The sequence below is a fragment of the Jatropha curcas genome, chromosome 10, assembly GCF_041381405.1.
Source record: "Jatropha curcas cultivar XTBG-Jc1 chromosome 10, XTBG_Jcur_1.0, whole genome shotgun sequence".
Taxonomy (NCBI): domain Eukaryota; kingdom Viridiplantae; phylum Streptophyta; class Magnoliopsida; order Malpighiales; family Euphorbiaceae; genus Jatropha; species Jatropha curcas.
The window spans coordinates 3,495,676-3,516,324 of NC_143160.1; the positions used below are offsets into that span (position 1 = coordinate 3,495,676).

General features: G+C 35.1%; 6 protein-coding genes and 1 non-coding gene across 7 annotated transcripts; 2 read left to right on the forward strand and 5 right to left on the reverse strand.

Moving 5' to 3' along the window:
* Window positions 1–1,235: 1,235 nt before the first annotated feature.
* Window positions 1,236–4,634, reverse strand: LOC105648692 (calnexin homolog). The gene is made up of 6 exons (XM_012235157.4): window positions 4,399–4,634; window positions 4,242–4,311; window positions 2,149–3,275; window positions 1,992–2,063; window positions 1,794–1,907; window positions 1,236–1,690 (listed from the first exon to the last, which is right to left on the reverse strand). Exons 1-6 carry the CDS (start codon window positions 4,492–4,494, stop codon window positions 1,553–1,555), a joined length of 1,617 nt encoding a protein of 538 aa, XP_012090547.1. The 5' UTR covers window positions 4,495–4,634; the 3' UTR covers window positions 1,236–1,552.
* Window positions 4,635–9,284: 4,650 nt separating this feature from the next.
* Window positions 9,285–11,693, forward strand: LOC105648693 (pentatricopeptide repeat-containing protein At2g29760, chloroplastic). The gene has a single exon (XM_012235158.4). The coding sequence runs from the start codon at window positions 9,569–9,571 to the stop codon at window positions 11,402–11,404; it is 1,836 nt and encodes a 611-aa protein (XP_012090548.1). The 5' UTR covers window positions 9,285–9,568; the 3' UTR covers window positions 11,405–11,693.
* LOC105648694 (beta-glucuronosyltransferase GlcAT14A) lies at window positions 11,316–13,228 on the reverse strand. The gene is made up of 4 exons (XM_012235159.4): window positions 12,515–13,228; window positions 12,344–12,422; window positions 12,154–12,266; window positions 11,316–12,087 (listed from the first exon to the last, which is right to left on the reverse strand). The coding sequence occupies exons 1-4, from the start codon at window positions 13,047–13,049 to the stop codon at window positions 11,570–11,572; spliced, it is 1,245 nt and encodes a 414-aa protein (XP_012090549.1). The 5' UTR covers window positions 13,050–13,228; the 3' UTR covers window positions 11,316–11,569.
* A 1,349-nt stretch (window positions 13,229–14,577) lies between these two features.
* TRNAG-CCC (transfer RNA glycine (anticodon CCC)) lies at window positions 14,578–14,648 on the forward strand. Its single transcript has one exon. It is a non-coding gene; the product is annotated as a tRNA-Gly (tRNA).
* Window positions 14,649–14,864: 216 nt separating this feature from the next.
* On the reverse strand, window positions 14,865–15,779 carry LOC105648695 (uncharacterized). Its single transcript, XM_012235161.4, has 2 exons — window positions 15,623–15,779; window positions 14,865–15,521 (listed from the first exon to the last, which is right to left on the reverse strand). The coding sequence occupies exons 1-2, from the start codon at window positions 15,638–15,640 to the stop codon at window positions 15,042–15,044; spliced, it is 498 nt and encodes a 165-aa protein (XP_012090551.1). The 5' UTR covers window positions 15,641–15,779; the 3' UTR covers window positions 14,865–15,041.
* A 307-nt stretch (window positions 15,780–16,086) lies between these two features.
* LOC105648696 (uncharacterized) lies at window positions 16,087–17,114 on the reverse strand. Its single transcript, XM_012235162.4, has 2 exons — window positions 16,784–17,114; window positions 16,087–16,689 (listed from the first exon to the last, which is right to left on the reverse strand). The coding sequence occupies exons 1-2, from the start codon at window positions 16,799–16,801 to the stop codon at window positions 16,210–16,212; spliced, it is 498 nt and encodes a 165-aa protein (XP_012090552.1). The 5' UTR covers window positions 16,802–17,114; the 3' UTR covers window positions 16,087–16,209.
* LOC105648697 (Pentatricopeptide repeat (PPR) superfamily protein) lies at window positions 17,084–18,851 on the reverse strand. The gene has a single exon (XM_012235163.4). The coding sequence runs from the start codon at window positions 18,761–18,763 to the stop codon at window positions 17,168–17,170; it is 1,596 nt and encodes a 531-aa protein (XP_012090553.1). The 5' UTR covers window positions 18,764–18,851; the 3' UTR covers window positions 17,084–17,167.
* Between the last annotated feature and the right edge of the window lie 1,798 nt (window positions 18,852–20,649).

Sequence of the window (20,649 nt, forward strand, 5' to 3'; positions counted from 1 at the left end):
ACAAAAAAAAGAAATGATGTTTTGAATAATAAATAAAAACAAGCAGTGTGCACTCAAACGTCCATTAGAATTATTCTTTCCTTCGAGCTCCATATATGTCGAATCTAGCATATTGAAATTATGCACTCGTCCGTGCACGAGTTTCAATTCCTGGGCAGAAATTGTCACTTGAATAAATTTCTCTGCAGTAGAATCTATTATAGGGAAATGTAGATTGGTTTAACTGTAGTTTTTATACGTACTATTGTATTGTTTGGTTTAAAGGTTAAAATTAAGCTAATCATGTGTAGATGATTTCTCACATTGTATTGTTTTGGTTTACAGGTATTTGAAAGTAAAATTAAGCTAATTATGTGTAATTGATTGGTTCTCACTTATGTGAGAGTTTGAAAATGCTAGAACTAAAATATGAAAATTAGAAAAATACTCTCATTATAAATGATTATTTAAATATATAAATTAGTTCAATTTTTTTTGAGGAAATATAAAGAGGCACTTTGGATTTTTTTTTAATATTTATAGATAACATGGTAAACTAAATTTTTTTAACTATCTTCAATCTCCCAATTTGGTAAGTTCAAAAAATGGAAGGTCAGAGGATTTCTGACTGAAAAAGACGTTTCCCTCCTTCAAACCCTCTTATCAAATAACCCAATGACTTAATTCTATCTTACTCGTACGAAATCCCTTTTCCCTATCTAGTGCTCAAAGGCATTACACGTTGCTCTCCTTCTCTCCATACAAAATTCGCACATTAGGTTTGGAGGTACAGATTGTGTTGAAGATATTTTTTCGCCTAAAGAGAGTAACCCAGCCGTCATCGTGTCTTATTTTGTTCTGGGCCAAGGATTAACTTCTGATAAACCATATTTGAGAACTGAAATCCTTACTGTTTAAGCAAAAGAATGATATTTGTTTTTAAGCAAAATGAAGAGCTCAATTATAGAAAAACTGCGAGAGTAGAAAGATTAGATTCGAGTTCTACACAGGTGAAAGGTAAAAGTAGTTAAAGAAACACGATTTGGTTCTTACAATCATTTTACCTAGTGACCAAATGCAGGCGCCAAATGGGTAAAATACCAAGCTGTTGTTATTGTGCATGTCCGACGTTCTCACCAAAATATGCACAACTGCTTTCAAAGTAATGTTTCAAAATAAAATTCCATTTCCCTTTCCCTAGTAGTAGAAAAGAAAAAACAGAACAGAAGAAGTGTTTTCCTCCATGGTATTGAAAATTATATCAAAAATCAGAAAAATCATTAAACCGACTACTTTCATCATTACATAGTGTTTTCTGAATACTGAAATCCTTGCCAAACTAATTTTTGCTTCAGAGGCAGGAGAATGAAACTACGGAAGCCTCACATATAAAAATGTCATTTACACTCTTCAGTCTTCATACATTGGACGCTCCAGAACAAAGCCAAAGAAAAAAGGAAAAAAAATTAGGAATAGCCAAGAACCCAGCCAGCAAGAGTGTAAAATCCCCTAAACTGAAGATCTAACAAAAGTGAAATTCATAGGACACCGATCAGCCTTTCCAAACATCTGTTTAGGTTTCACGTCTGGATTGCCTTCTGCGAGGAGCAGCAGCAGCAGCATCCTCCTTCTCAGTCTCTTCTTCCTTCTCCCCACTGCTTCCTTCTTTGTTGGAAGTCTCGGTGGCTGGTGCAGGTTTGTCTACTTTTGCCTGCAACACAATTACCTCCGTAATTAGATTCCAGAGAAGCTGCTGCAAGTGCACTAGTAAGGGCAGAAAATAATAGCAACTGAGAAAGAGTTTCAAAACTTACTGGCTTCTTTCCACCAGAAATTATTTTAAGGAGAACTGTGAATATGACCACAACAATGGAGACAAGAATACCAATAGTGAGGTTTGGTTGTTTCTCTGCCTTCTCAATGACATCCTACATAAAGCACAGTCATACTTCAGGCTACATCCACCGCAGCAACTAAAAAGTTATAAAAACAGAGAGAAAGAGAAGACTTACAAGGATTTTGTCCTTGTGCCCACTTAAGAAAGGAATATCTGCAATCTTGTATAGGAGATCGAACACCTTCTTCTGTTAAATGAAATTGAAAAGCTCAGATCACGGAAGCAACAGACCAGATGAAAACTATCTGAAACTAAGGCTGCATAAACATTACCTGGAAGCCAGCAAGACCATCAGTACCAGCAGCAGCCTCCTCAGCCTTCTGTTTCTCCTCCTCAACATCGAACTTTGGCTTCCATGCTGTCTTTCTGAGTGACTCAGCAACCTTCTCATCATCTGTTATCAAGATATGCCCAAACAAAATACCATCCTGCATTGTCCAGATCTCAATGCCAACAGCAGCAATGGGCTCAAAGTCAGGCTTTTCAAGCTCAAAGTATTCGGGGTTTGGAATCTCCTGAGGCTTCCAAATACCCTTGTAATTGGGGTTATCAATGAGTGGAGCATGCCATTTTCCTTTGTAAGCTGGATTCCTTTTCATTGGCTTCTTCCATTCACCACAACCAGGGGATGTCTCACACTTTGGGTTGTCAATCTTTGGTGCTTCCCATTCACCATCCTCCTCGTCATCCCAATCTTCCGGTTTTGTTGCCTCAGGATCATCAATTTCCTCAGGTTCATCATCCAACCATCCTTCAGGTTTCTCAGCTTCCTCATCTACAATTTCCATTGGAGCATCCTCATCCCAGTCATCTGGCTTCACAGCATTAGGGTCAGGAATTTTAGCTCTCTCATCCCAGTCCTCCGGCTTCTTATCTTCTGGATCAGGAATCGTCTTTGCAGGAATTAGAGGTGGCTCAAAATCATCTGCTGACAGTAAATCAGCTGTCTTCTTTTGCTCGCCGTCAATCAGAATTTGCAGCTCATTATCAGGTTTCAGAATAGCAGTGTACACATGAGTAAGCTTGTCAGACGGGACAGATGGTGGGAACTTGAGATGATGTTCAATGTACTTCCCACTCTTTGGGTTCTTATGCTTCACGATGAAGTGCACTTTGTTTGTAGCCCCGCATTTGTCAGGTCCAAACATTATTGAATAAGGAGACTCATTATCGAAATCCTTAGGTGTCCACCCAGCTTCTTGGGGCCTCAGATATTTAAGGTATGCGCCACCACATTCAAGCCCTTCTTGGAAACGAACCTCATATTGGAGAACAATGGTTCCATCCTTGAGACTCGCAGGCTTATCAAGCTCTTTAACTATGGCATACTTCCTAGCCTTTTCACTTACAAGAAGGCCATATTCATCATGACCCTCGCTTTTTGCGTGCTTCCACACACCTAAAACCAAACCACAACAGTCAAAATACACTTCCTTCAAAGTTTCAACTTAGCAAACAACTTCACGAACTAATGACAACTCTAACTTAAGTAAATAACCCATAGGCATGATAAACTTAAGCATATGGTAATTTTTAAAAATATACCAAACTACATCCTTTAACCTTCAAAATTCCATGTCAAACGTTTTAATCATCCTTCAAATACTATCAAACAATAAACAAGAAACTGATAATGCAATAAGTTAAAAAAAAAAAAAAAAAGGGACAAGACAAAAAGAGATACAAAACAAAATTAGGTGGCTTGGTGTGTCTATACAAACCAGAAATTGGAGCAAAAATGGCAATTCTGACTTCAACACTACATAAATATATAAATGAATCATCAACTTCTTACCTAGGAAATAGATATTACTTAGCCATTCAATTAACTATCTTAATAGTGCATAATTCAACTTTGTCTCTAGACCTCACCCAATTGACTTTTTTTTCTTTTTTTCTAATACATTAATAGCAATTAATCACCAAGCAGAAGCAGCTTTTTACTATCAAGGCAAATAAACTAAAAAATATATTTGTTTTATCTAATCCAATTTAAACAGCACAGCATTACGCAAGTAGAACAATCTTACTACCAATTAATTTCTAATTTCTCACAAAAGATACAATAATGACCTATCATTTTTCTGATATTGCAGGAACTGAACATGTAATCATTTTCACATCGCAGCTGTTTCAACCAGGTAATTTTTAAAGTTAATTAAAAACATATATGCATATTTTCAGCAAAAGTAACCTGAATACATCCAAGTTAGTTACAGTATCACATCAGCAATAATACCATAGACAGCGCAAGCAAAAAACAGAACAAAAATTCAACTTCAAATCTATTGCAAAAAATATTTTAAACCAGATCATATAAACATAAAAAACCAAAAAAAAGAAAAAAAAGAAAACAATCTAATACCTTGGTAATCATCTTTCCCAGAAACAGTCCATCGCCCTTCAAATGACTCCTCGAACGACTCGTAGAAAATCTAAATTCAACATAACAATGCATTACATTCATGAATTATCAAATAAAACGCGGCCGAAATGATTTCTAGAGTAAAAGCGTCAATTACCTTGTCGTCATCAGAGGCAAGAAGCTGATTAAAGGAAACGCAAGCAACCAAAAACACAACAGCCAATCGCAAAGAGATGCGTTTCGCTTCTCCCATTTTTTCTTCCTACCAATCAATCCCAAGATCTTAAACCCTAGGTTTAACCGACTGATCTGTAAATCTGAATCTAAAATCTAACAGAAGAAAGAAATCACTAGATGGTAGATTTGCTTCCGAGACACATAGAAATGAGGGTATACATATAGTGCTATAGAGATCTTAGGAGAGACTAACTTTGTGTTGTTTCCTCCAATCAAAATACAAGCCACGTGAGATTAACCAATCAATTATTGCCACGTAATCACTTCCAGCAGTGTGTTCTTGTGGAAAATATTTTCCTCGTTGCGGACTTGAAACGGTCTAATATTCTACGGAAGGCAAGGCCCATTGTTTTTTAGGTTGTATTGTTTAAAATGGGCCCAGCGTTTACTTATATGATTTTAGGACATCAATTAGGGTCCAGCATCAGTAGGTTGGTCAACTAACGGATCAATTTATTTTACAGTAATTATTTTTTTTTGTGCTTATATCATAAGTGTTCTTAGTCCATTGGATTAAGTTAAGTTCATGAGAGGGAACCCGTTGATTTTAATTATTTTATCTTTTTAACAAAAATACGTGAAGATTACATATAACAAAATTGGAAAAGTGCTCCAACCAAACCCACTAAAAATTGGTGGTAGGTTTTTTTTATTTGTGGGTTTTCAGTTTCCATGTTAGAAATTCAATTCAATTATATATAATTGGCTAAATGAGTTTTAAATTTTAATTAATTCGTGAAATTACATAATAATTTAGGGCTGAAAAATGCATTTGAATAAAATGAATCATTTTATTAAAGGATCGGGAAAAAAATAATCCGAATTTCTTATAGGAACGTTTTGGACAATCTAAAATAAAAATAGGAGGCAGTCAATTAATACACAATGTATAATAAAAAGATAGCTAAACCTGTAAGGTTAAATTAACATTAAAACATAGATTTATGACAACAATTGCATGTATAATTTCCTTCAGGAAGCAGGAAAGGACTTTGGCGACAGTTGGCTCTTCATGTCCTAGCTACCATGAATAAGATATTTGGAGCAAAAAACCTGCTAATCAAGTACATTACATATATAAACATTGCTTGATCAAGAAACACAGGTAACTGGCTAGAGCAAGCATGGAACTAGCTAGCAGGTTCAACCAAATCATTTCCTTTGTGTCTTGCAGGGATAAGAACAAGTGCCACGGTGCCGCTGCTGGTAGTACAAGAATTTAAGGATTCAATGGACCCTCTCGTTGAACAGGAAAACCGGTTTGGTTCTTTTCTTCTTGCATTGCAGAGCTTACAAACATGCGGTGAAATTCAGTTCTTCACAGTGTAAGAGAATATATTACTTTACTATAGAGATTTATTAGTACAATTACCTTATAGAAAGGAAAGATATTTTTGTCACCAGTCTAATCATTATGGGCTGATTTAATCAAAGCAGTATAGCAATTAATTAACATTTCCTGATGTAAGAAACTGTGGCTAATTGGCTATATCAATACCTTAGCATGGTGAAAATGAGGGGTGGAGGGTTTAAAAAGCTGAAAGCCAACTTTTGCTGAACTCGCCACCCCAACTGCTACCCTGAAACACTTGCCAAGCTATAGTAGCCGTTGAGGGGGAGAGTTCAGAGAAAGTTAGGTCTTCAAATCTTGAAACTAAAAATATGTCTGAAGATTGAACTATTGCTGAGAAAGAATTGCTGATTTGTAGTATTTATGCAGGTTGGAAGTGGAGGGATTGATAGCGATGCATTTGTTTTCCACTTCTGAATTCCTTTTTCTTCTGAACCGAGACAACGACTATCTGACTCTCCCAAGATAGGTTCAGAATCAAGAGGAAGCTTCATGCACATTGTCTATCATATTCGAAGAAGAATTTGAGGCTGAAAAGGAAAGGAAAACATTTGTTTAAAGCACGACCTTCGGTAATGGTTACTTCCAGTGAAGGTGGAAAGAGTAGTGACAAATGTATTCGTAAGTATGTCACTAATCACAACAAACACATCATTAATTTCAATAACTCAGGAACTAATCTATGTCTCTCAATATTGTCATAAACTAAAGAAATGCAAAACGTGTCGCCCCATAAGCTAAAATATTTTGATTTAAAGCTAAAAGTCTTAATTTGCTTTAAATATTTAATTTTTTTTCTTTGATCGAGATAACCATTTTCATTGGCTGATTCTTCTAGGCACTTCAAACATTAACTCGAAACTTGAAAAATGTTTTCCAGCAAAATATATTCTGAAAACAAACGGCAACTACAAGCGCTAATTAATATGGCCTTTAACAATCTCAAGGGGCTATGTGTTTTGCGGAGGGCGTCAAGAACAAGTTTCCATTCAATAACAGATTCTCCACTCCACTTCTTAGCTTTCGACGCCTACACAAATATGTTTCTTTACATAGACGACGACGTCAAAGATTGGTCCTAGCAGGGAATTTCAACAAGGATTCCTCATTTGTCTCTCTTTAATTCTACGATTTTCAATCTTTAAACTAGTGTTTAAGTTCCCCTAAATCTGCATACTCCGAGTTAGATCAATTTAACAACATTAGTAGTAATAATATAGTATAAAAATTAATAATACCTTCAGAAGTTTGAATATAATTTGGTTGCTGTTTTGCGCCCAGAAAAATTATTGGACAGGAACCGCAAATCTCTTCACAGTAAAGAGTAGTTGATGATGGGGAGTAAGCCTTCAGACCCCCCAAAGGTTTCCAACAAACCCACCCATATAGAGCTTCCAGGTGGGATATTGGAAGCCTTTGAGGGAGATTGGAAGCTTCTCCAACCATAAATATTGTATGGCAATATTATTATAATTAATTCTATTGTCTAGTTTGTAGGTTTACAAAATATAAAAACCTCCCATTGTGTTTATATAGGCTGGATTATTGGCCAATTGCTGTATATTTTTATTCTCTTAGAATCAGAATCCTTTCATACATGCAATAACCCCAGTTGTTATTTTATATTACATTGCATTATCTTATCTCTCAGTTGAAAATACATCAAATTTATAAACATATAATTATGCAATTTGTTTGTCAATATTCTTCACTAAAGATTTTTTTTTCCCTATTTTTTCTAACTATGTATATATCTGTAATCTAAAAGCAGTAATTAGTTGCCAGCTTCTTTGAAATGTATAGATACTTTGGGAGAATGCATGATAAAGACAGATCCCTAATTGACTCATTCTCCACTGCAAAGGTCAACAGAGAATGATTAATGGAAATAAATTGCCACTGGCTATCCATATATGATAATATGCATGGAATCCATAGCAAATATATATATATATATATATATATATATATACACACACACACACACACACACACACACACACATGTATATACTGTTACCCTCAACAAGGGAATAGCAAAATGTATACGTACGTGCATACATATACATAGAATGTTATATGTAGTTACTCTTTTCAGGAGCAAGAAGCCAAGAACCCTAATTTTCTATTTAGATAATTAGTATGGAACCAACAATGGTGCTTTTTTATCTGACTTGTTGAACATTACGAAAGAGGCAATGACGCCTGCAAATTCTTCTTTTGCTACATCATCTAGCTATAAAATAGTGCATGCAGTACCAATAAAAATTTCAAATTTAAAATACTCTAACATCTTTTTATTTTCCAACCAGTAAAACAACCAGCTACATTCAGCACCACCCAGTCTCAGCGCATAAAAACTGAGAGAAACTTGCTTTCTAAATCAAATCTTGCATAGAATATCTTTACTCAAACATATCTTCAAAAGTAGAGATAAAAAATTTTGATTTTCCCTCGTGCATGATCAGATACTGATGATTAGTTATAGGATAATAACAAGAGTCAAACTGAAGTTCTTAAAATAATGGAAGAATCAAATGGTGACCTTTCATGAGAGTATTATGTTACTTTCTGTTCATCCCTACCTAAAACAAGGGAAGCATATATATCTAATTAATTCGCATCTAATTTTCCAGGAATCGACGTGTGTATTGCCCAGCTCTCTCCTGATAGTTACCGGATTAGGTTTAGCAACTATGCGACAGATCACAGGCATAAATTCACAATTATCCAAAGATTTGATTCTTAAGAGATTAAAGATGGAACTTGTCCTCCTGTCAATTCTTCAATTTTGGTCAATGTATATTCCTGCGATTTAGCAATGGAGATAAACAATTAACTATTAATGAAGATAAAGTCTATATCCACTAAATTTGTGTGCCAAGAACATACAGATGCCCTCTTGAAGGGCCAAAAGTCAGCTATATCTTTTCTGAAGCACATGGTTTAATTGCACATATTGCTTTCTTCAGGAATACAAACAATAAGTTGATAATGATATCAAATTCGAATGGAAAAGAAAAAATGAAAAATGAAAAATAGTTTAATATTGTAGATTGAAACAAAATAGCAATACAACCTGAACATGGGCGATACTCTGATTTTGCAACAAATGAGAAACCTTTATGGGTTTGGCCAAATCATCCAATCTGATTTTGCAAAAATAAATAAATAAATAAATAAAAGATTGGATATTTGATCCCTAAATTTTTTAAAATCCTCCCCCCCCCCCCCTCTCCCTAAGTTTGATTCTGGCCACTTTATCTTGGATGTAAAATAAACACTTCAATGGTGTCGGGTTCGTGCACTGGACGACACCGCGGAGATGGTAAAAATTCAAACTTTCGTAGTCTAGAACTTGAAACGACAAGCGTTCAACAAACACGGTCTTTGGGTTTTCTTTTGCGATTTGTGCTGTTCTTTTGTTTTTCTTGTCCAATCGTCCAACGACAGGACGTTGCCTTGGTGGTATATATCACTTGTCATTCTAGCTGCATCAGCTTGACTTCATCTGCCTGTTAACTTCCGTCATTTTTTCTGCAATAAACCTATTTTCATGGTCGTGGAAAGACAAGTCCGGCGAGCGGCATTTGGTTATTATTAAGGGAATACTACGACATGCCGTTCTTTAGTACACCTATCGCCATTCTCTTTGAATGAGATCGGAGATGTCTTAAAACTTGCTTTTAGTTCTTTTTCAGTTGATAGCTAGGGAGTTGATTTCTTTGCATCCACAATCTATGAGCAAATCTTGGAAATATGCTCCTCTCCCGTTTCTCTCGAACCGTAATAAATTCAATTTAGAAAGTATCAAATGCCAAGATCATTTCAATCAAATTCTATCTCATGCCATCGTTTCGGGTCTCTTCTCAGACCCATTCATATCAAGCAAACTCCTCTTCTATTCTCTTTCTAAAACCCATGATCTCTCCTTCTCTCACTCCCTCTTTTCTCAAATCCAAAACCCAAATATCTTTGCCTATAACTTCATGTTCAAAGCCTACTCTCACAGCTCAACTCCTGTAGAAGCCATCACTCTTTACAATTTAATGCTAAAAAATGGAACTTTCCCTGATAATTATACTTTCCCATTCATTTTTAAGGTATGTGGGCGTCTTTTGGCTCTGAATAAAGGTCAAGAAGTTCACGCTTTGAGCCTTAAACTGGGGCTTGAATATGATGTGTTTGTGCAAAATGCTTTGGTTTCAATGTATTCTTTTTGTGGTAAACTTAAAATAGCACGTAGAGTTTTTGATGAAGTTCCAATTTTTGTTAGAGATGTGGTTTCTTGGAATAGTATGATTTCTGGGTATGTACAGTGTGATTGTTATGGGGAAGCATTAAAGTTATTTGGTGAATTGATAGGTGATAATTGTGTGACGTTTGATGAGGTTACGTTGATTAATGCACTCACTGCTTGTGGAAGGCTGGGATTTCTTGATTTAGGGAGAGAAACTCATGCATTGATTATAGTAAATAGGTTTGTTTTAGATGTGTTTTTGGGTTCTTCTTTGATTGACATGTATGCAAAATGTGGGCAAACGGAGGATGCCAGGAAGGTATTTGACAAAATTCCTGAAAGAAATCTAGTTTGTTGGACTTCTATCATAGTAGGTTATGCGAGGTTGGATATGTTTAAGAAAGCAATTCAGTTATTCAGGGAGATGCAACTTTCTGGAGTAATTGCAGATGCTGCATTGGTTGCTTCTGTTATTTCTGCATGTGGACATATGGGAGCTCTGGATCTGGGAAAATGGGTGCATAATTACGCTGAAAGGAATGACATTGACATGAACCTCTCTGTCAGGAATGCTTTGATTGATATGTATTCAAAATGTGGAGATATTGAAAAGGCTCGCCAAATTTTCAATGACATGATCAAAAGAGATGTATTTTCATGGACTGCAATGATTTCTGGTTTAGCCATGAATGGGAACTGCATTGAAGCATTGGACCTGTTTGAACATATGGAAACATCAGGCAATGTTAAGCCAAATGAAGTCACATACCTTGGTGTGTTGTCTGCTTGTAGTCATGGTGGTTTTGTTGATCAAGGTTTTCAATATTTCAAAGCTATGAGCGCAACTCATCATCTTACCCCTCGGATTGAACACTATGGGTGTATAATTGATCTTCTTGGCCGTGCTAACTTAATCATAGAGGCTAAAAAGTTTATTAGGGAAATGCCTATTCAACCTGATATTGTTATCTGGCGATCCCTGCTCTTTGCTTGCAGGAGCCATGGGAATATAGAATCAGCAGAGGTTGCAATCAACAAAATTGAGGAATTGGAGCCAAGAAGGTCTGAGGCACATGTTCTACTATCCCATGTTTATGCTTTAGCTTCAAGGTGGGGTGATATGAACATAGTAAGGAAGCGTATGGCTCGTCAAAAGACAAATAAGCAACCCGGTTGCTCCTTTGTTGAAATAAATGGTTTTGTTCACGAATTCTTTGCTGAAGATGGATCAAATAGTCAAATAGACGTCATAAACAACACAATTATGCAAATTCATAAAGTTTTAACATCTGAAGGACTTTACACAGATGTCTTGGATTATCAGCTGCAACAATGAAATTTAAAGCATTTAGAATTTTCTATTCTGGTTGCCTGAACTGCTATAGGCATTGTTGATGGTGCTTTTAAAATTGGATGCTTCAGTTGGGTAAAGAAAAATATGCTCTTCATTAGTGTAAAAAAGTTTACACCAGTGTATAGGAAAATCTTGCAGAGTTTTTTACTACTCTGGATGGCAGTGACTGTTGGCATCAATTTGTAGATTAGACAAAAAAACTGCAAGATTGACACCACTAGTGCCTGGCTTGACAGCATCAACATTGCCCCATGTTTCACATAAATTCCAACTCTCTGTTGTCTTCTTCTCCTCTGTATAATTCATAGTTATAGCTTGGCCTAAGCACCAATTCCCAGGCACAACTCCATTAAGTGGGCGATTTAAGATGTCATTATCAATCTTATTTAATACTAAATCACCTTCTTTAAATGGTCTGGCAAATGCAGCTTCTCCACTGGATACTACTATCTTCTCATAATCAGACTCCTCCGCAACATTGTAGCTTAAATCAGTGTTTATTGTTTTGTTTTTTAACTCTGGAGAGTTGCATAAAACTGTATGGAAATAGGATTCGATTGGGTATGCTACATTGCTGAAATACATTACTAGTTTTCTAGGCAGGTTGTCCCATCCTTGAACACAATACTCCATGATACCTCTTGTAAGAATTACCCAAGGTGAACCTGTAATTGAATATTAATTGAGAAAGTTGACATTAGCATTGAGTAATTACTACTAAATTTACTAACCTCCATAGATTTTAAAAGCGTCTGGTCTTCGTCTCTCTACAGTATAAAAAAGATCACTGCTCTTTTCAAGATATAAGCTAGGATCTATAACAATTTGGTCTACACTACGCCTCCTGCGCCAAACTAGAGAATCAATTATGAAAATTCAGAATTTAGATATGAAGAATGAAAAACACAGTTCAAAACTTACTCTTTCCATTCTGATTGGCTTGAATGATATTTTATGAAGTTGAGATCTTTTGGTAAGGAACCGATAGCATGGAGGAGATCTGAGCGTAAAATTATATATAATCATCATTAATCTAAAATCAAAGATGCTATAATTAGATGATAGCAAATTGAATTTCATAATTATACAAACCATCTTGAGTCATTAGTGGGTAATCAACTGGGCTTAAATTAATAAACCAATCCCAATCTTTATTTAGCTTGAGAAACAAGGCAGCAGCATGCAGTATTGCAGCAAGAGCAGAAGATCCCACCTTGTTAATACCATAATTTCTTCCAACAACATTAACATTTCCAAAAGCTCTAAATAGAGTTTCCGATTGGATTGAAACAAGTAACTCTGCCCTTTCATAGTCAAATGAATCAGCATCCAACTGCAATAGATACTGATTTCTTGGATGATAAATTGCTTTCAACAGTCTTAGCATTCTTTTACCATCCCCTTTAGTACCACAAATCCAGTAAGCAAGAACAGGAGGAAAACCATGCCCTTTTGAAGGGATGATATTACTTGTAACTGTAACTTGAAAATCTTCATTACTTGGAATTGAAACCTCATCGTTAAACCAAGATTGCCACACTGCCATCAATGCAATTACACTCACTGCAAAACCAAGAACCCAGATACGATAATCTGAATTTCCTGCTGAAATTTTTGAAATTCTCATTTATGCTATCATCAAATGGCTAGAAATGAAAATTTTGAGTTCAGCTTTAAACTAGCCAGCAGAGATTTGGGTTGGAATATCAGTAATGAGATATGTAAGGTAAGGTGCTACGGATGACAAGGAGAAGATATATTAGGTGTGAGAGTTGACAAACCCGTAAGTAATCGGGTTTAATGAATCAGTTGGTGTGGTGGAACCACCAAACTTAATAGAAAATGCTTGCGTTTAAAGAAAAGTTGAGCAGTCTGTTTTTCTTCTTCGTTTTTGTTCCAGAAAAAGCTAGAGAAGGACATTATTACTATTATAAAAGGACCTAATGCCTCTTTTATTTTTTCTCCGGATAGAAATTTTGCTTCTTTTTCAGTTTTATCATTATGCAGTTTGCTCGTTGGTAGGCTCCAATGGTTCGTTAGTTAAACTGTCATTATTATATTTTTCTTATTCTAATCTATGTATAATCTAAAACTTTAAAACTTTTTAATGTTTGAATTTACAACTTTTGACTTTTTTTTCTTATCTACGTCTATACACATATATCTATATATACTTATTTGTCATTTTTATACTTGTGAATGAAAGGTTAGTCTCTCTTTATTTATGACATTTTTTATATATTTTGCTTCCGAGTGTAGAAGATTAAAGAGAGATCTCTTTACCATCGAAATGTAGCAAAGTAAATATTTATATAATTAATTTAAAAGGAAAAAAAAAAAGAAAAGAAACATTAACTGTACTAAATACATTTAAAATAAAGAAAGGAGTTTATAACATAACATTTCATAAATTAAACAAATATATATTTAATAAATTAAAAAATTCAGATACTTTACCATTTATATGAAAATTATATTCTTATTTTTTTTTTAATTTTACTATCTAAATATTAGAAAATTAAGATACCTTTTTTAGTTTAAAGTTTAAAATTATTACTCATTTAAAATAATTATCCATATTTATATTTGAATTTTTGAATATTTTATAGTTTTAGATTGGATAGTTTAATTTAATTTTTGTTTCCATTTATTTATAATAATTATCTAATTTTATTCTATATATCTTTATTATTATTGTATCTTTCATTCTTTTTCTCTTAGCTTATTCGCAAAAGAACTTAACTAATATTTATTGTATGGCATGAATGTGCCCATTCTAATTTATAGTCTGTATTTTATAATTTTTATATATACAATAAAAAAACAACCACTAATACAATATATAATAAGAAAATAATAAAACTCTTCTTAGAAGCGAAACTTTCGTCTCATTAAAATAAAATAAAACGGTCTAAAATAAATAAAACAAAATAAAATGATATTATAACAACAGAAAAAGCCCATTTACAACCAAAAAAAAAGAATCCAAAAAGATTCCGTACGCATAGCATCATAGTTTTTGTTAACTATTTGAAAATTGCACAATTTAACATTTTGATTTATGCTTTTAGCAAAGTTTTCTGAAGATAATGTATCTGGTTCTACTTTTATCCTATGATATTATGATCTTTATCTGAAAGTAGTTCTCGTCAAAGGCGCATCTGGTGTAGTGGTATCATAGTACCCTCCCACGGTACTGACCGGGGTTCGATTCCCCGGATGCGCATTTTATCGATTCCATTCGCGTATCGATTCATTTGGCTTTTTGCCATCAACAACTGGGCTTTTTGGCATTAGCAACCGCAACTGAATTTCTCTGTTTTTTTAATATTACAGAACCCATTTGGTTTTGCCATTCATAACAACAACTGAGCCCTAGTCCCAAAAGATGAGATATCGTTATCATTTCCAATCTAACAAGTAATAGAAAAGGAAATCACCATTTAGCAGAAACATGCTGTGCTAAGCAACACCATTATATACAAAAACATTATTAATTTGTAATTACATCACATTAGGAAGTTCAAATACACATCTTCCTCGTTCTTCTGCAAAAGGTAATTAAGGGCTAACCAAACTTAAAAGAGAAATAAAGTAACATGTATACATGTCGCGTAGCTCAATGCCGCTTAGGATCAATCCCAACAGACTTGAGAGTCTCGGCGTGTGGCTTGTAAGCAAATGCATCTCTATGAATATTAGCATCAGGCAAGCTTTGAAGTCCACTATCAAACTCTTGAACATGCGCTACTTTCCTAAAGAAAGACTTCTTCAGAAATTTATCAGCTTCATCCACCACACTATCAGGGTCTTCCACCTCCGGTATCGTCTCCCTTCTCTTCTTCTTCACGCGCACATTCGGCGAGTGCAATATCTGCTGCTTTGCAGTGTACAGACCCAGAGAGACCGATAAAGCAATCAGTCCTATCGCCACATAAACAGGCACATACTCTCCTTTTATCGTCTTCTTCGTATGCTTTTCTTGGTGATGAGAATCACCAAAATCTGCTGTCGGAGCATACGCCGCCATTTTTGGAGAAGTTGAAGTTGCATATGTTGCATTTCCCCTCAACCGATTAGCCATAGATTTCCAAAGATTCTGCAGATCATCGTATCATCAAAATTTTAATTACAGAAATTAACAGTACAATGAAACAAAAATTAAAAAATTAGGCGATAATTAAATGATATCAAACCTACCATTGATCTGAAAGCCATGATCGCAAATATTGGACGAGACAGAATTTTTATTTCTTGTTAGGGTACCGTGGGCTAAGTATTGGGATGGTACATATAGCAGAGGGTAATCTGTAGAAGAAGATTCTGGAGCTACGTTTCAGAGTCTAGAAATTGAGTGACACTTGTAATTGACACTTGTCGGAAAGTGACAGTTGACAGCATAACTTAGAAAGCTCACGAAGCGACACGTCACATCCCGCTACAGTAGCTTTTGGATAAAAGATTATTTTATTTTCTTGTGGATAAGAACATGGACAAGGAACAGCCGCCATACATAAATTAGGAAGAAGAGTAACGACAGAAGCATTATTTTTGTTTGCATGTCATGAACCTTATATATAGAAAGAAGTAGAACCACTTGCAAATCAGAATTTTTACTGAGTCTTTCAATCTGGCAAATAATAAAAAATAATAACACTGATTGATTTAGGAAACAGCATCGTTTTATTCAGGAATTTTGTTGTGTACAGAACGAGCTAGAAAAAAAAAAAAAAAAAAACGAAAATGAATACTCGAAACAAATTTACAAAGCAGCAGAAAGAGTGGATTCAGGGCAGGGTGGGATCTATTCCAATAGACTTGAGAGTTTCAACCCGAGGTGGGTGAGCATGAAAATCTTTACAAATAGGATGAGGAATAGACTGGAGGCCACTTTCAAACTCTTGAATATGGGCAACCTTCCTAAAAAATGATTTCTCAATGAATTTATGGGCCTCATCCACCACTTTATCAGGATACACAACTTCAGGAATTGTCTCCCTTAACTTCTTCTTTACACGCACAGATGGTGAATACATGAGCTGCTGCTTTGCAGTGTGCAGACCCATCATAGTTGATAAAGTTATCAAGCCAAGGGCTATATACACTGGCACAAAATCACCCTTCAGTTGTATCTTACTCTTACCATGCTCTTCGCCAACATTATAGCTGAAATCAGCTGTTGGGACATATGCCTTCATTTTTGGTGAGGTTGAGGTGCCATATGTTGAACTTCCTCTTAAGCGATTCACCATCCATTTCCAGTAACCCTATAGTAACATATAGCAGCCAAGTAAGAAACTATAAGCACAATATGCAATAATAATTAACAAGAAGAGTAAGTATTTATTATTGAGGACTTACAGTTAACCTGAAAGCCATGATTGGGATAGATGAGGGAGAAAGATGTGTTTGTAAAGAGTAGCAACTTTATATCAGAGTAATTCCTTATGGATCCTTGGATTTGCTTATGGGAGTTGCCTTTTAGCTATGTTCTTGAATTTATAGAAGGTGGCAGCGGGAGGTAGAGCTCTGGAATCACGTAAGGCAATTTAGAAGCTTCAGTAATAATATTTACTCATTAGAGAATTGTACAGTATCAAAACCGAAGCTTCATGAAATTGCACCTCAGTAAGATATCTCTTTACGGTTCATTTCAAAAAAAAAAAAGCGTCTTTTTTCCCACTAAAGATAAGATATCTTCTAACTGCAGCATACTATTAGTATAACAGTATTTTTTGCCTCGCCTTAAAAACATTGATGTTCCTTAATTCCATCTAAAACCAAGTATATCTCATCACTTTGTGCATGTAAGCTATCCCCTGCGAGAAACTCATGTATAACTCCATCTAATTGAATCAAGCTATAACCAGCATTTTTCTTTACTATCCTATTGCTACTCATTGACCTCCTAATCTTCACTACATCTTCCCATCGCTCTGCATTGGCATACACATTAGCCAAGATTGAATAAACCCCGCCATCTTCAGGTTTTAATTCCATTACCTGCTTTGCTGCCTTCACTGCAATTTCAATATTCCCATGTATCCTACACCCTCCTAGCAAACCACTCCATGCAAACATATCACCACCCATAGGCAAACTCTTTATCATCTCTACAGCTTCTTTGATCAACCCTGCTCTCCCTAGCAAATCGGCCATACACCCATAATGTTTGGGCTCTTTGGGGACACCATAAATAGATTCCATCTCATCAAAAAGCTTCCTGGCTTCATCTACTAGACCACCATGGCTACATCCTACTAAAACTCCTAAAAAGCTAACTCCATCAGGTTTAACCCCAGCCTCCACCATTCTTGAAAAGTACTTTAGTAATAGCTGGCCATCACCATGCATTGCAATGCCAACTAGCATGGCGTTCCATGTAATCAAACTCTTCTCAGGGCTCGATTCAAAAATCTTTAAAGCAGCGGTAATACACCCGCACTTTGCATAAAAATCAACCAAGGCAGTTGACAGAAAAGAATCCAATAAAATCCTTTTTTTTTCAATATAATAATAAACTTCCTTTCCTTTTTCCAGATCACCTAGTTGCGCACAAGCAGAAAGAACAGACACCAGTGCAATATTATCAGGTCTAAGCTTTAAATCCATCATAAGATTAAATAATTCAATTGCCTCTTTACAATAGCTTCCTTGGGCATACCCCGATATAATAGTACCCCACGACACAGAATCTCGCACAGGCATTCTATCAAATAGTTTCCGTGCTTTTTCCACGTCACCAACTTTAACAAACCCATCAATAACTGCATTGTAAGAGACAACATCTTTGCGAGGACTTTCATCAAATACCTGATAAGCGTCGCATAAACGATCAGAAACTGAATAAACATGAATGAGAGAGTTTACCACATACAAATCCGACATAAACCCAAATTTAAAAGCTTGAGAATGAAGGGAATTGGCCAAAAAAAAAACGCGAAGCTGTGAGCAAGCTTTGAAGACAAAAGGGAAAGAGTGGAAATCAGGAGGAATAGAGAAACGGCGCATCTGGAGAAAGAACCGGAGGGCAGAGAGAGGAGAGGAATGGAGGGTGTGGGCTCTAATGACAAGATTGTAGCAAAAAGGTGATGGGTTAGTGATAGCACTGAATACTGAGACCGCATACTGCAACAGAGAAGTGGATGATTTAGAAGTGGCAGTGGCGTTAAGGGAGTAGAGAATTTTGGTCAAAATTTTTTGAGAAGAAGAATTAAGAGAGAGGAAGCCATTGGTGATAGCGTTGGCGTGGAGTTGGTGGAGATGGTGAATCGTTTTGCATTGTTTGATGAGATTGTTAATTGAAAGAAAATGTATATGTAAGTGATCGATGATTTGCATTAAGGTGTTCTCTCGCCCTGGCTCTCTGTGCCTTCCTTCTCATTGCTGGCAGAGCCTCCAAGATTTCAAGTTCATAGCAAAATTACTGGCGCGTGTGTGCTTGTTCTATGCTAAAATTGAATTTGGGCCGCGTTTGACTATGGGCTTTTCCACCAAATTACACATGGCAGATTGTCAAGTTATCAGTCATTCAATTAAATAGAGTCAATGGGCTGGGCTTCCATTATGGGTGGACTCAAACCAATCCAATAGTGATAAATAAATAGTAAATTACTTACCTATTCATACACCAAGGCAACAAATAACTGTTATTTCAAAATAAATTTACTGTTGAGAATGTAAAAAAAAAAAAAAAAAAAAGAAAAGAAAAAAGACGTCCTATATATTTTCCTTGGATTAGCTTGGCGTAAGAGCAACCTAAATTCATAATATAAAATTTTTCAATTTCTTAATGTAAACATATTGAATTAGTGTCCAAAGTTCGAAATTTTGTTGATGCTGACATAGTTTGGATGGCATGGCTACGGCTAATTTCTAATCTAGATGCAACCCTCCGTTATATTTATATATTTCAAGAATGTATTTGTATAGGATAAAAATTCAACATATATATATATATATATATATATATATATATATATGTTGAATTTTTATCCTATACAAATACATTCTTGAAAACAAGGAAAAATGCTAGTAGTTTGTAATTGAGTTTTTTTTGTTACCGTAAAAGAAATCTTGAGGAATGAATAAAAAAGCAAAAGAAATTGTACATAAAAGAAACATCTCCACTATCTTGTACGAATGAAAAGAAAAGCATATCCAAAACATGCACATGCTTCGATATTATTGCAAGAGACATGATGGTCACAAAATCAACTCAAACACACAAGTACAAGAAATTCCTCCTCACCACTAATATTTAAAAAAGGATATTACGGAAAAACCCTTTTTTTTTTTTTTTTTCAACTTAGAAACTGCCTTTCCACAATTAGCAGCTTAATCCTTCCCACTTTGATGGATTAGTGCTATTCGACACATAGATTCTGACATATATATGCAAATTGGGTAAGACGTGGACGGTGTAAAACAATTATACCTTAATAAAAAAAAAACAAAAGGAAAGTCCATATCTACTTCCATAAACTACTAATTAGCAATTATTGTTATGCTGCTATAAACTACCTTTAACTACTTTTTTCTTTTATAGTATAATTTGTCTATTTGAAGAAGGAGCCTTCCACTTGTTACTTAAACCTTTTTCAAAGCACTCTTCCAAATCAAGGATTCTTCTCTTCTTTTCTCTTCTCTTCTCTAGCTGCTTTTCTCCACATGGAGAATGACTAGGCTCTCTCCCTCTGTTTATACATCTAATTTATTTGTAGTAGAAGAATAATAATATTCTTAGTGGGATAAGCATGTCCCATTCCATTAAGAGAATAATGCCTTTATAGTCCATTTCCAGTATGATTTTCTTTTTAAATCTCTTTTGGTTTTCTAAATATTTTAAAATTCGAATCAAACCAAACCGTTTAATTCAATAAAGAGCAAATTTAATAGTTCAAAATCTGATTGAATATGTTTAATTTATTTCAAACAAAAGAAATTTTTTCTTTCGGTATTGGAATATCTAATTAGGCGAAATAATATTGCGGGCTGTACAACAGAGAGTAGCCCTTCCCTGGACTCACCAAATTGATGAGAACTCGAACTCGAGACTTCTAATTCTAGACCATACCTAATTTCTAATTTTAATTATTAGTACTTTTATGTTTTTAATTGTTTAACTTAAATTGAGTTAAATCAATCGGGTGAATGGTGACCCGATAAAAAAAAATGAATATAAACTATACGACTTTTTAGAAGTATTAATATTTTTTTATTTAAAA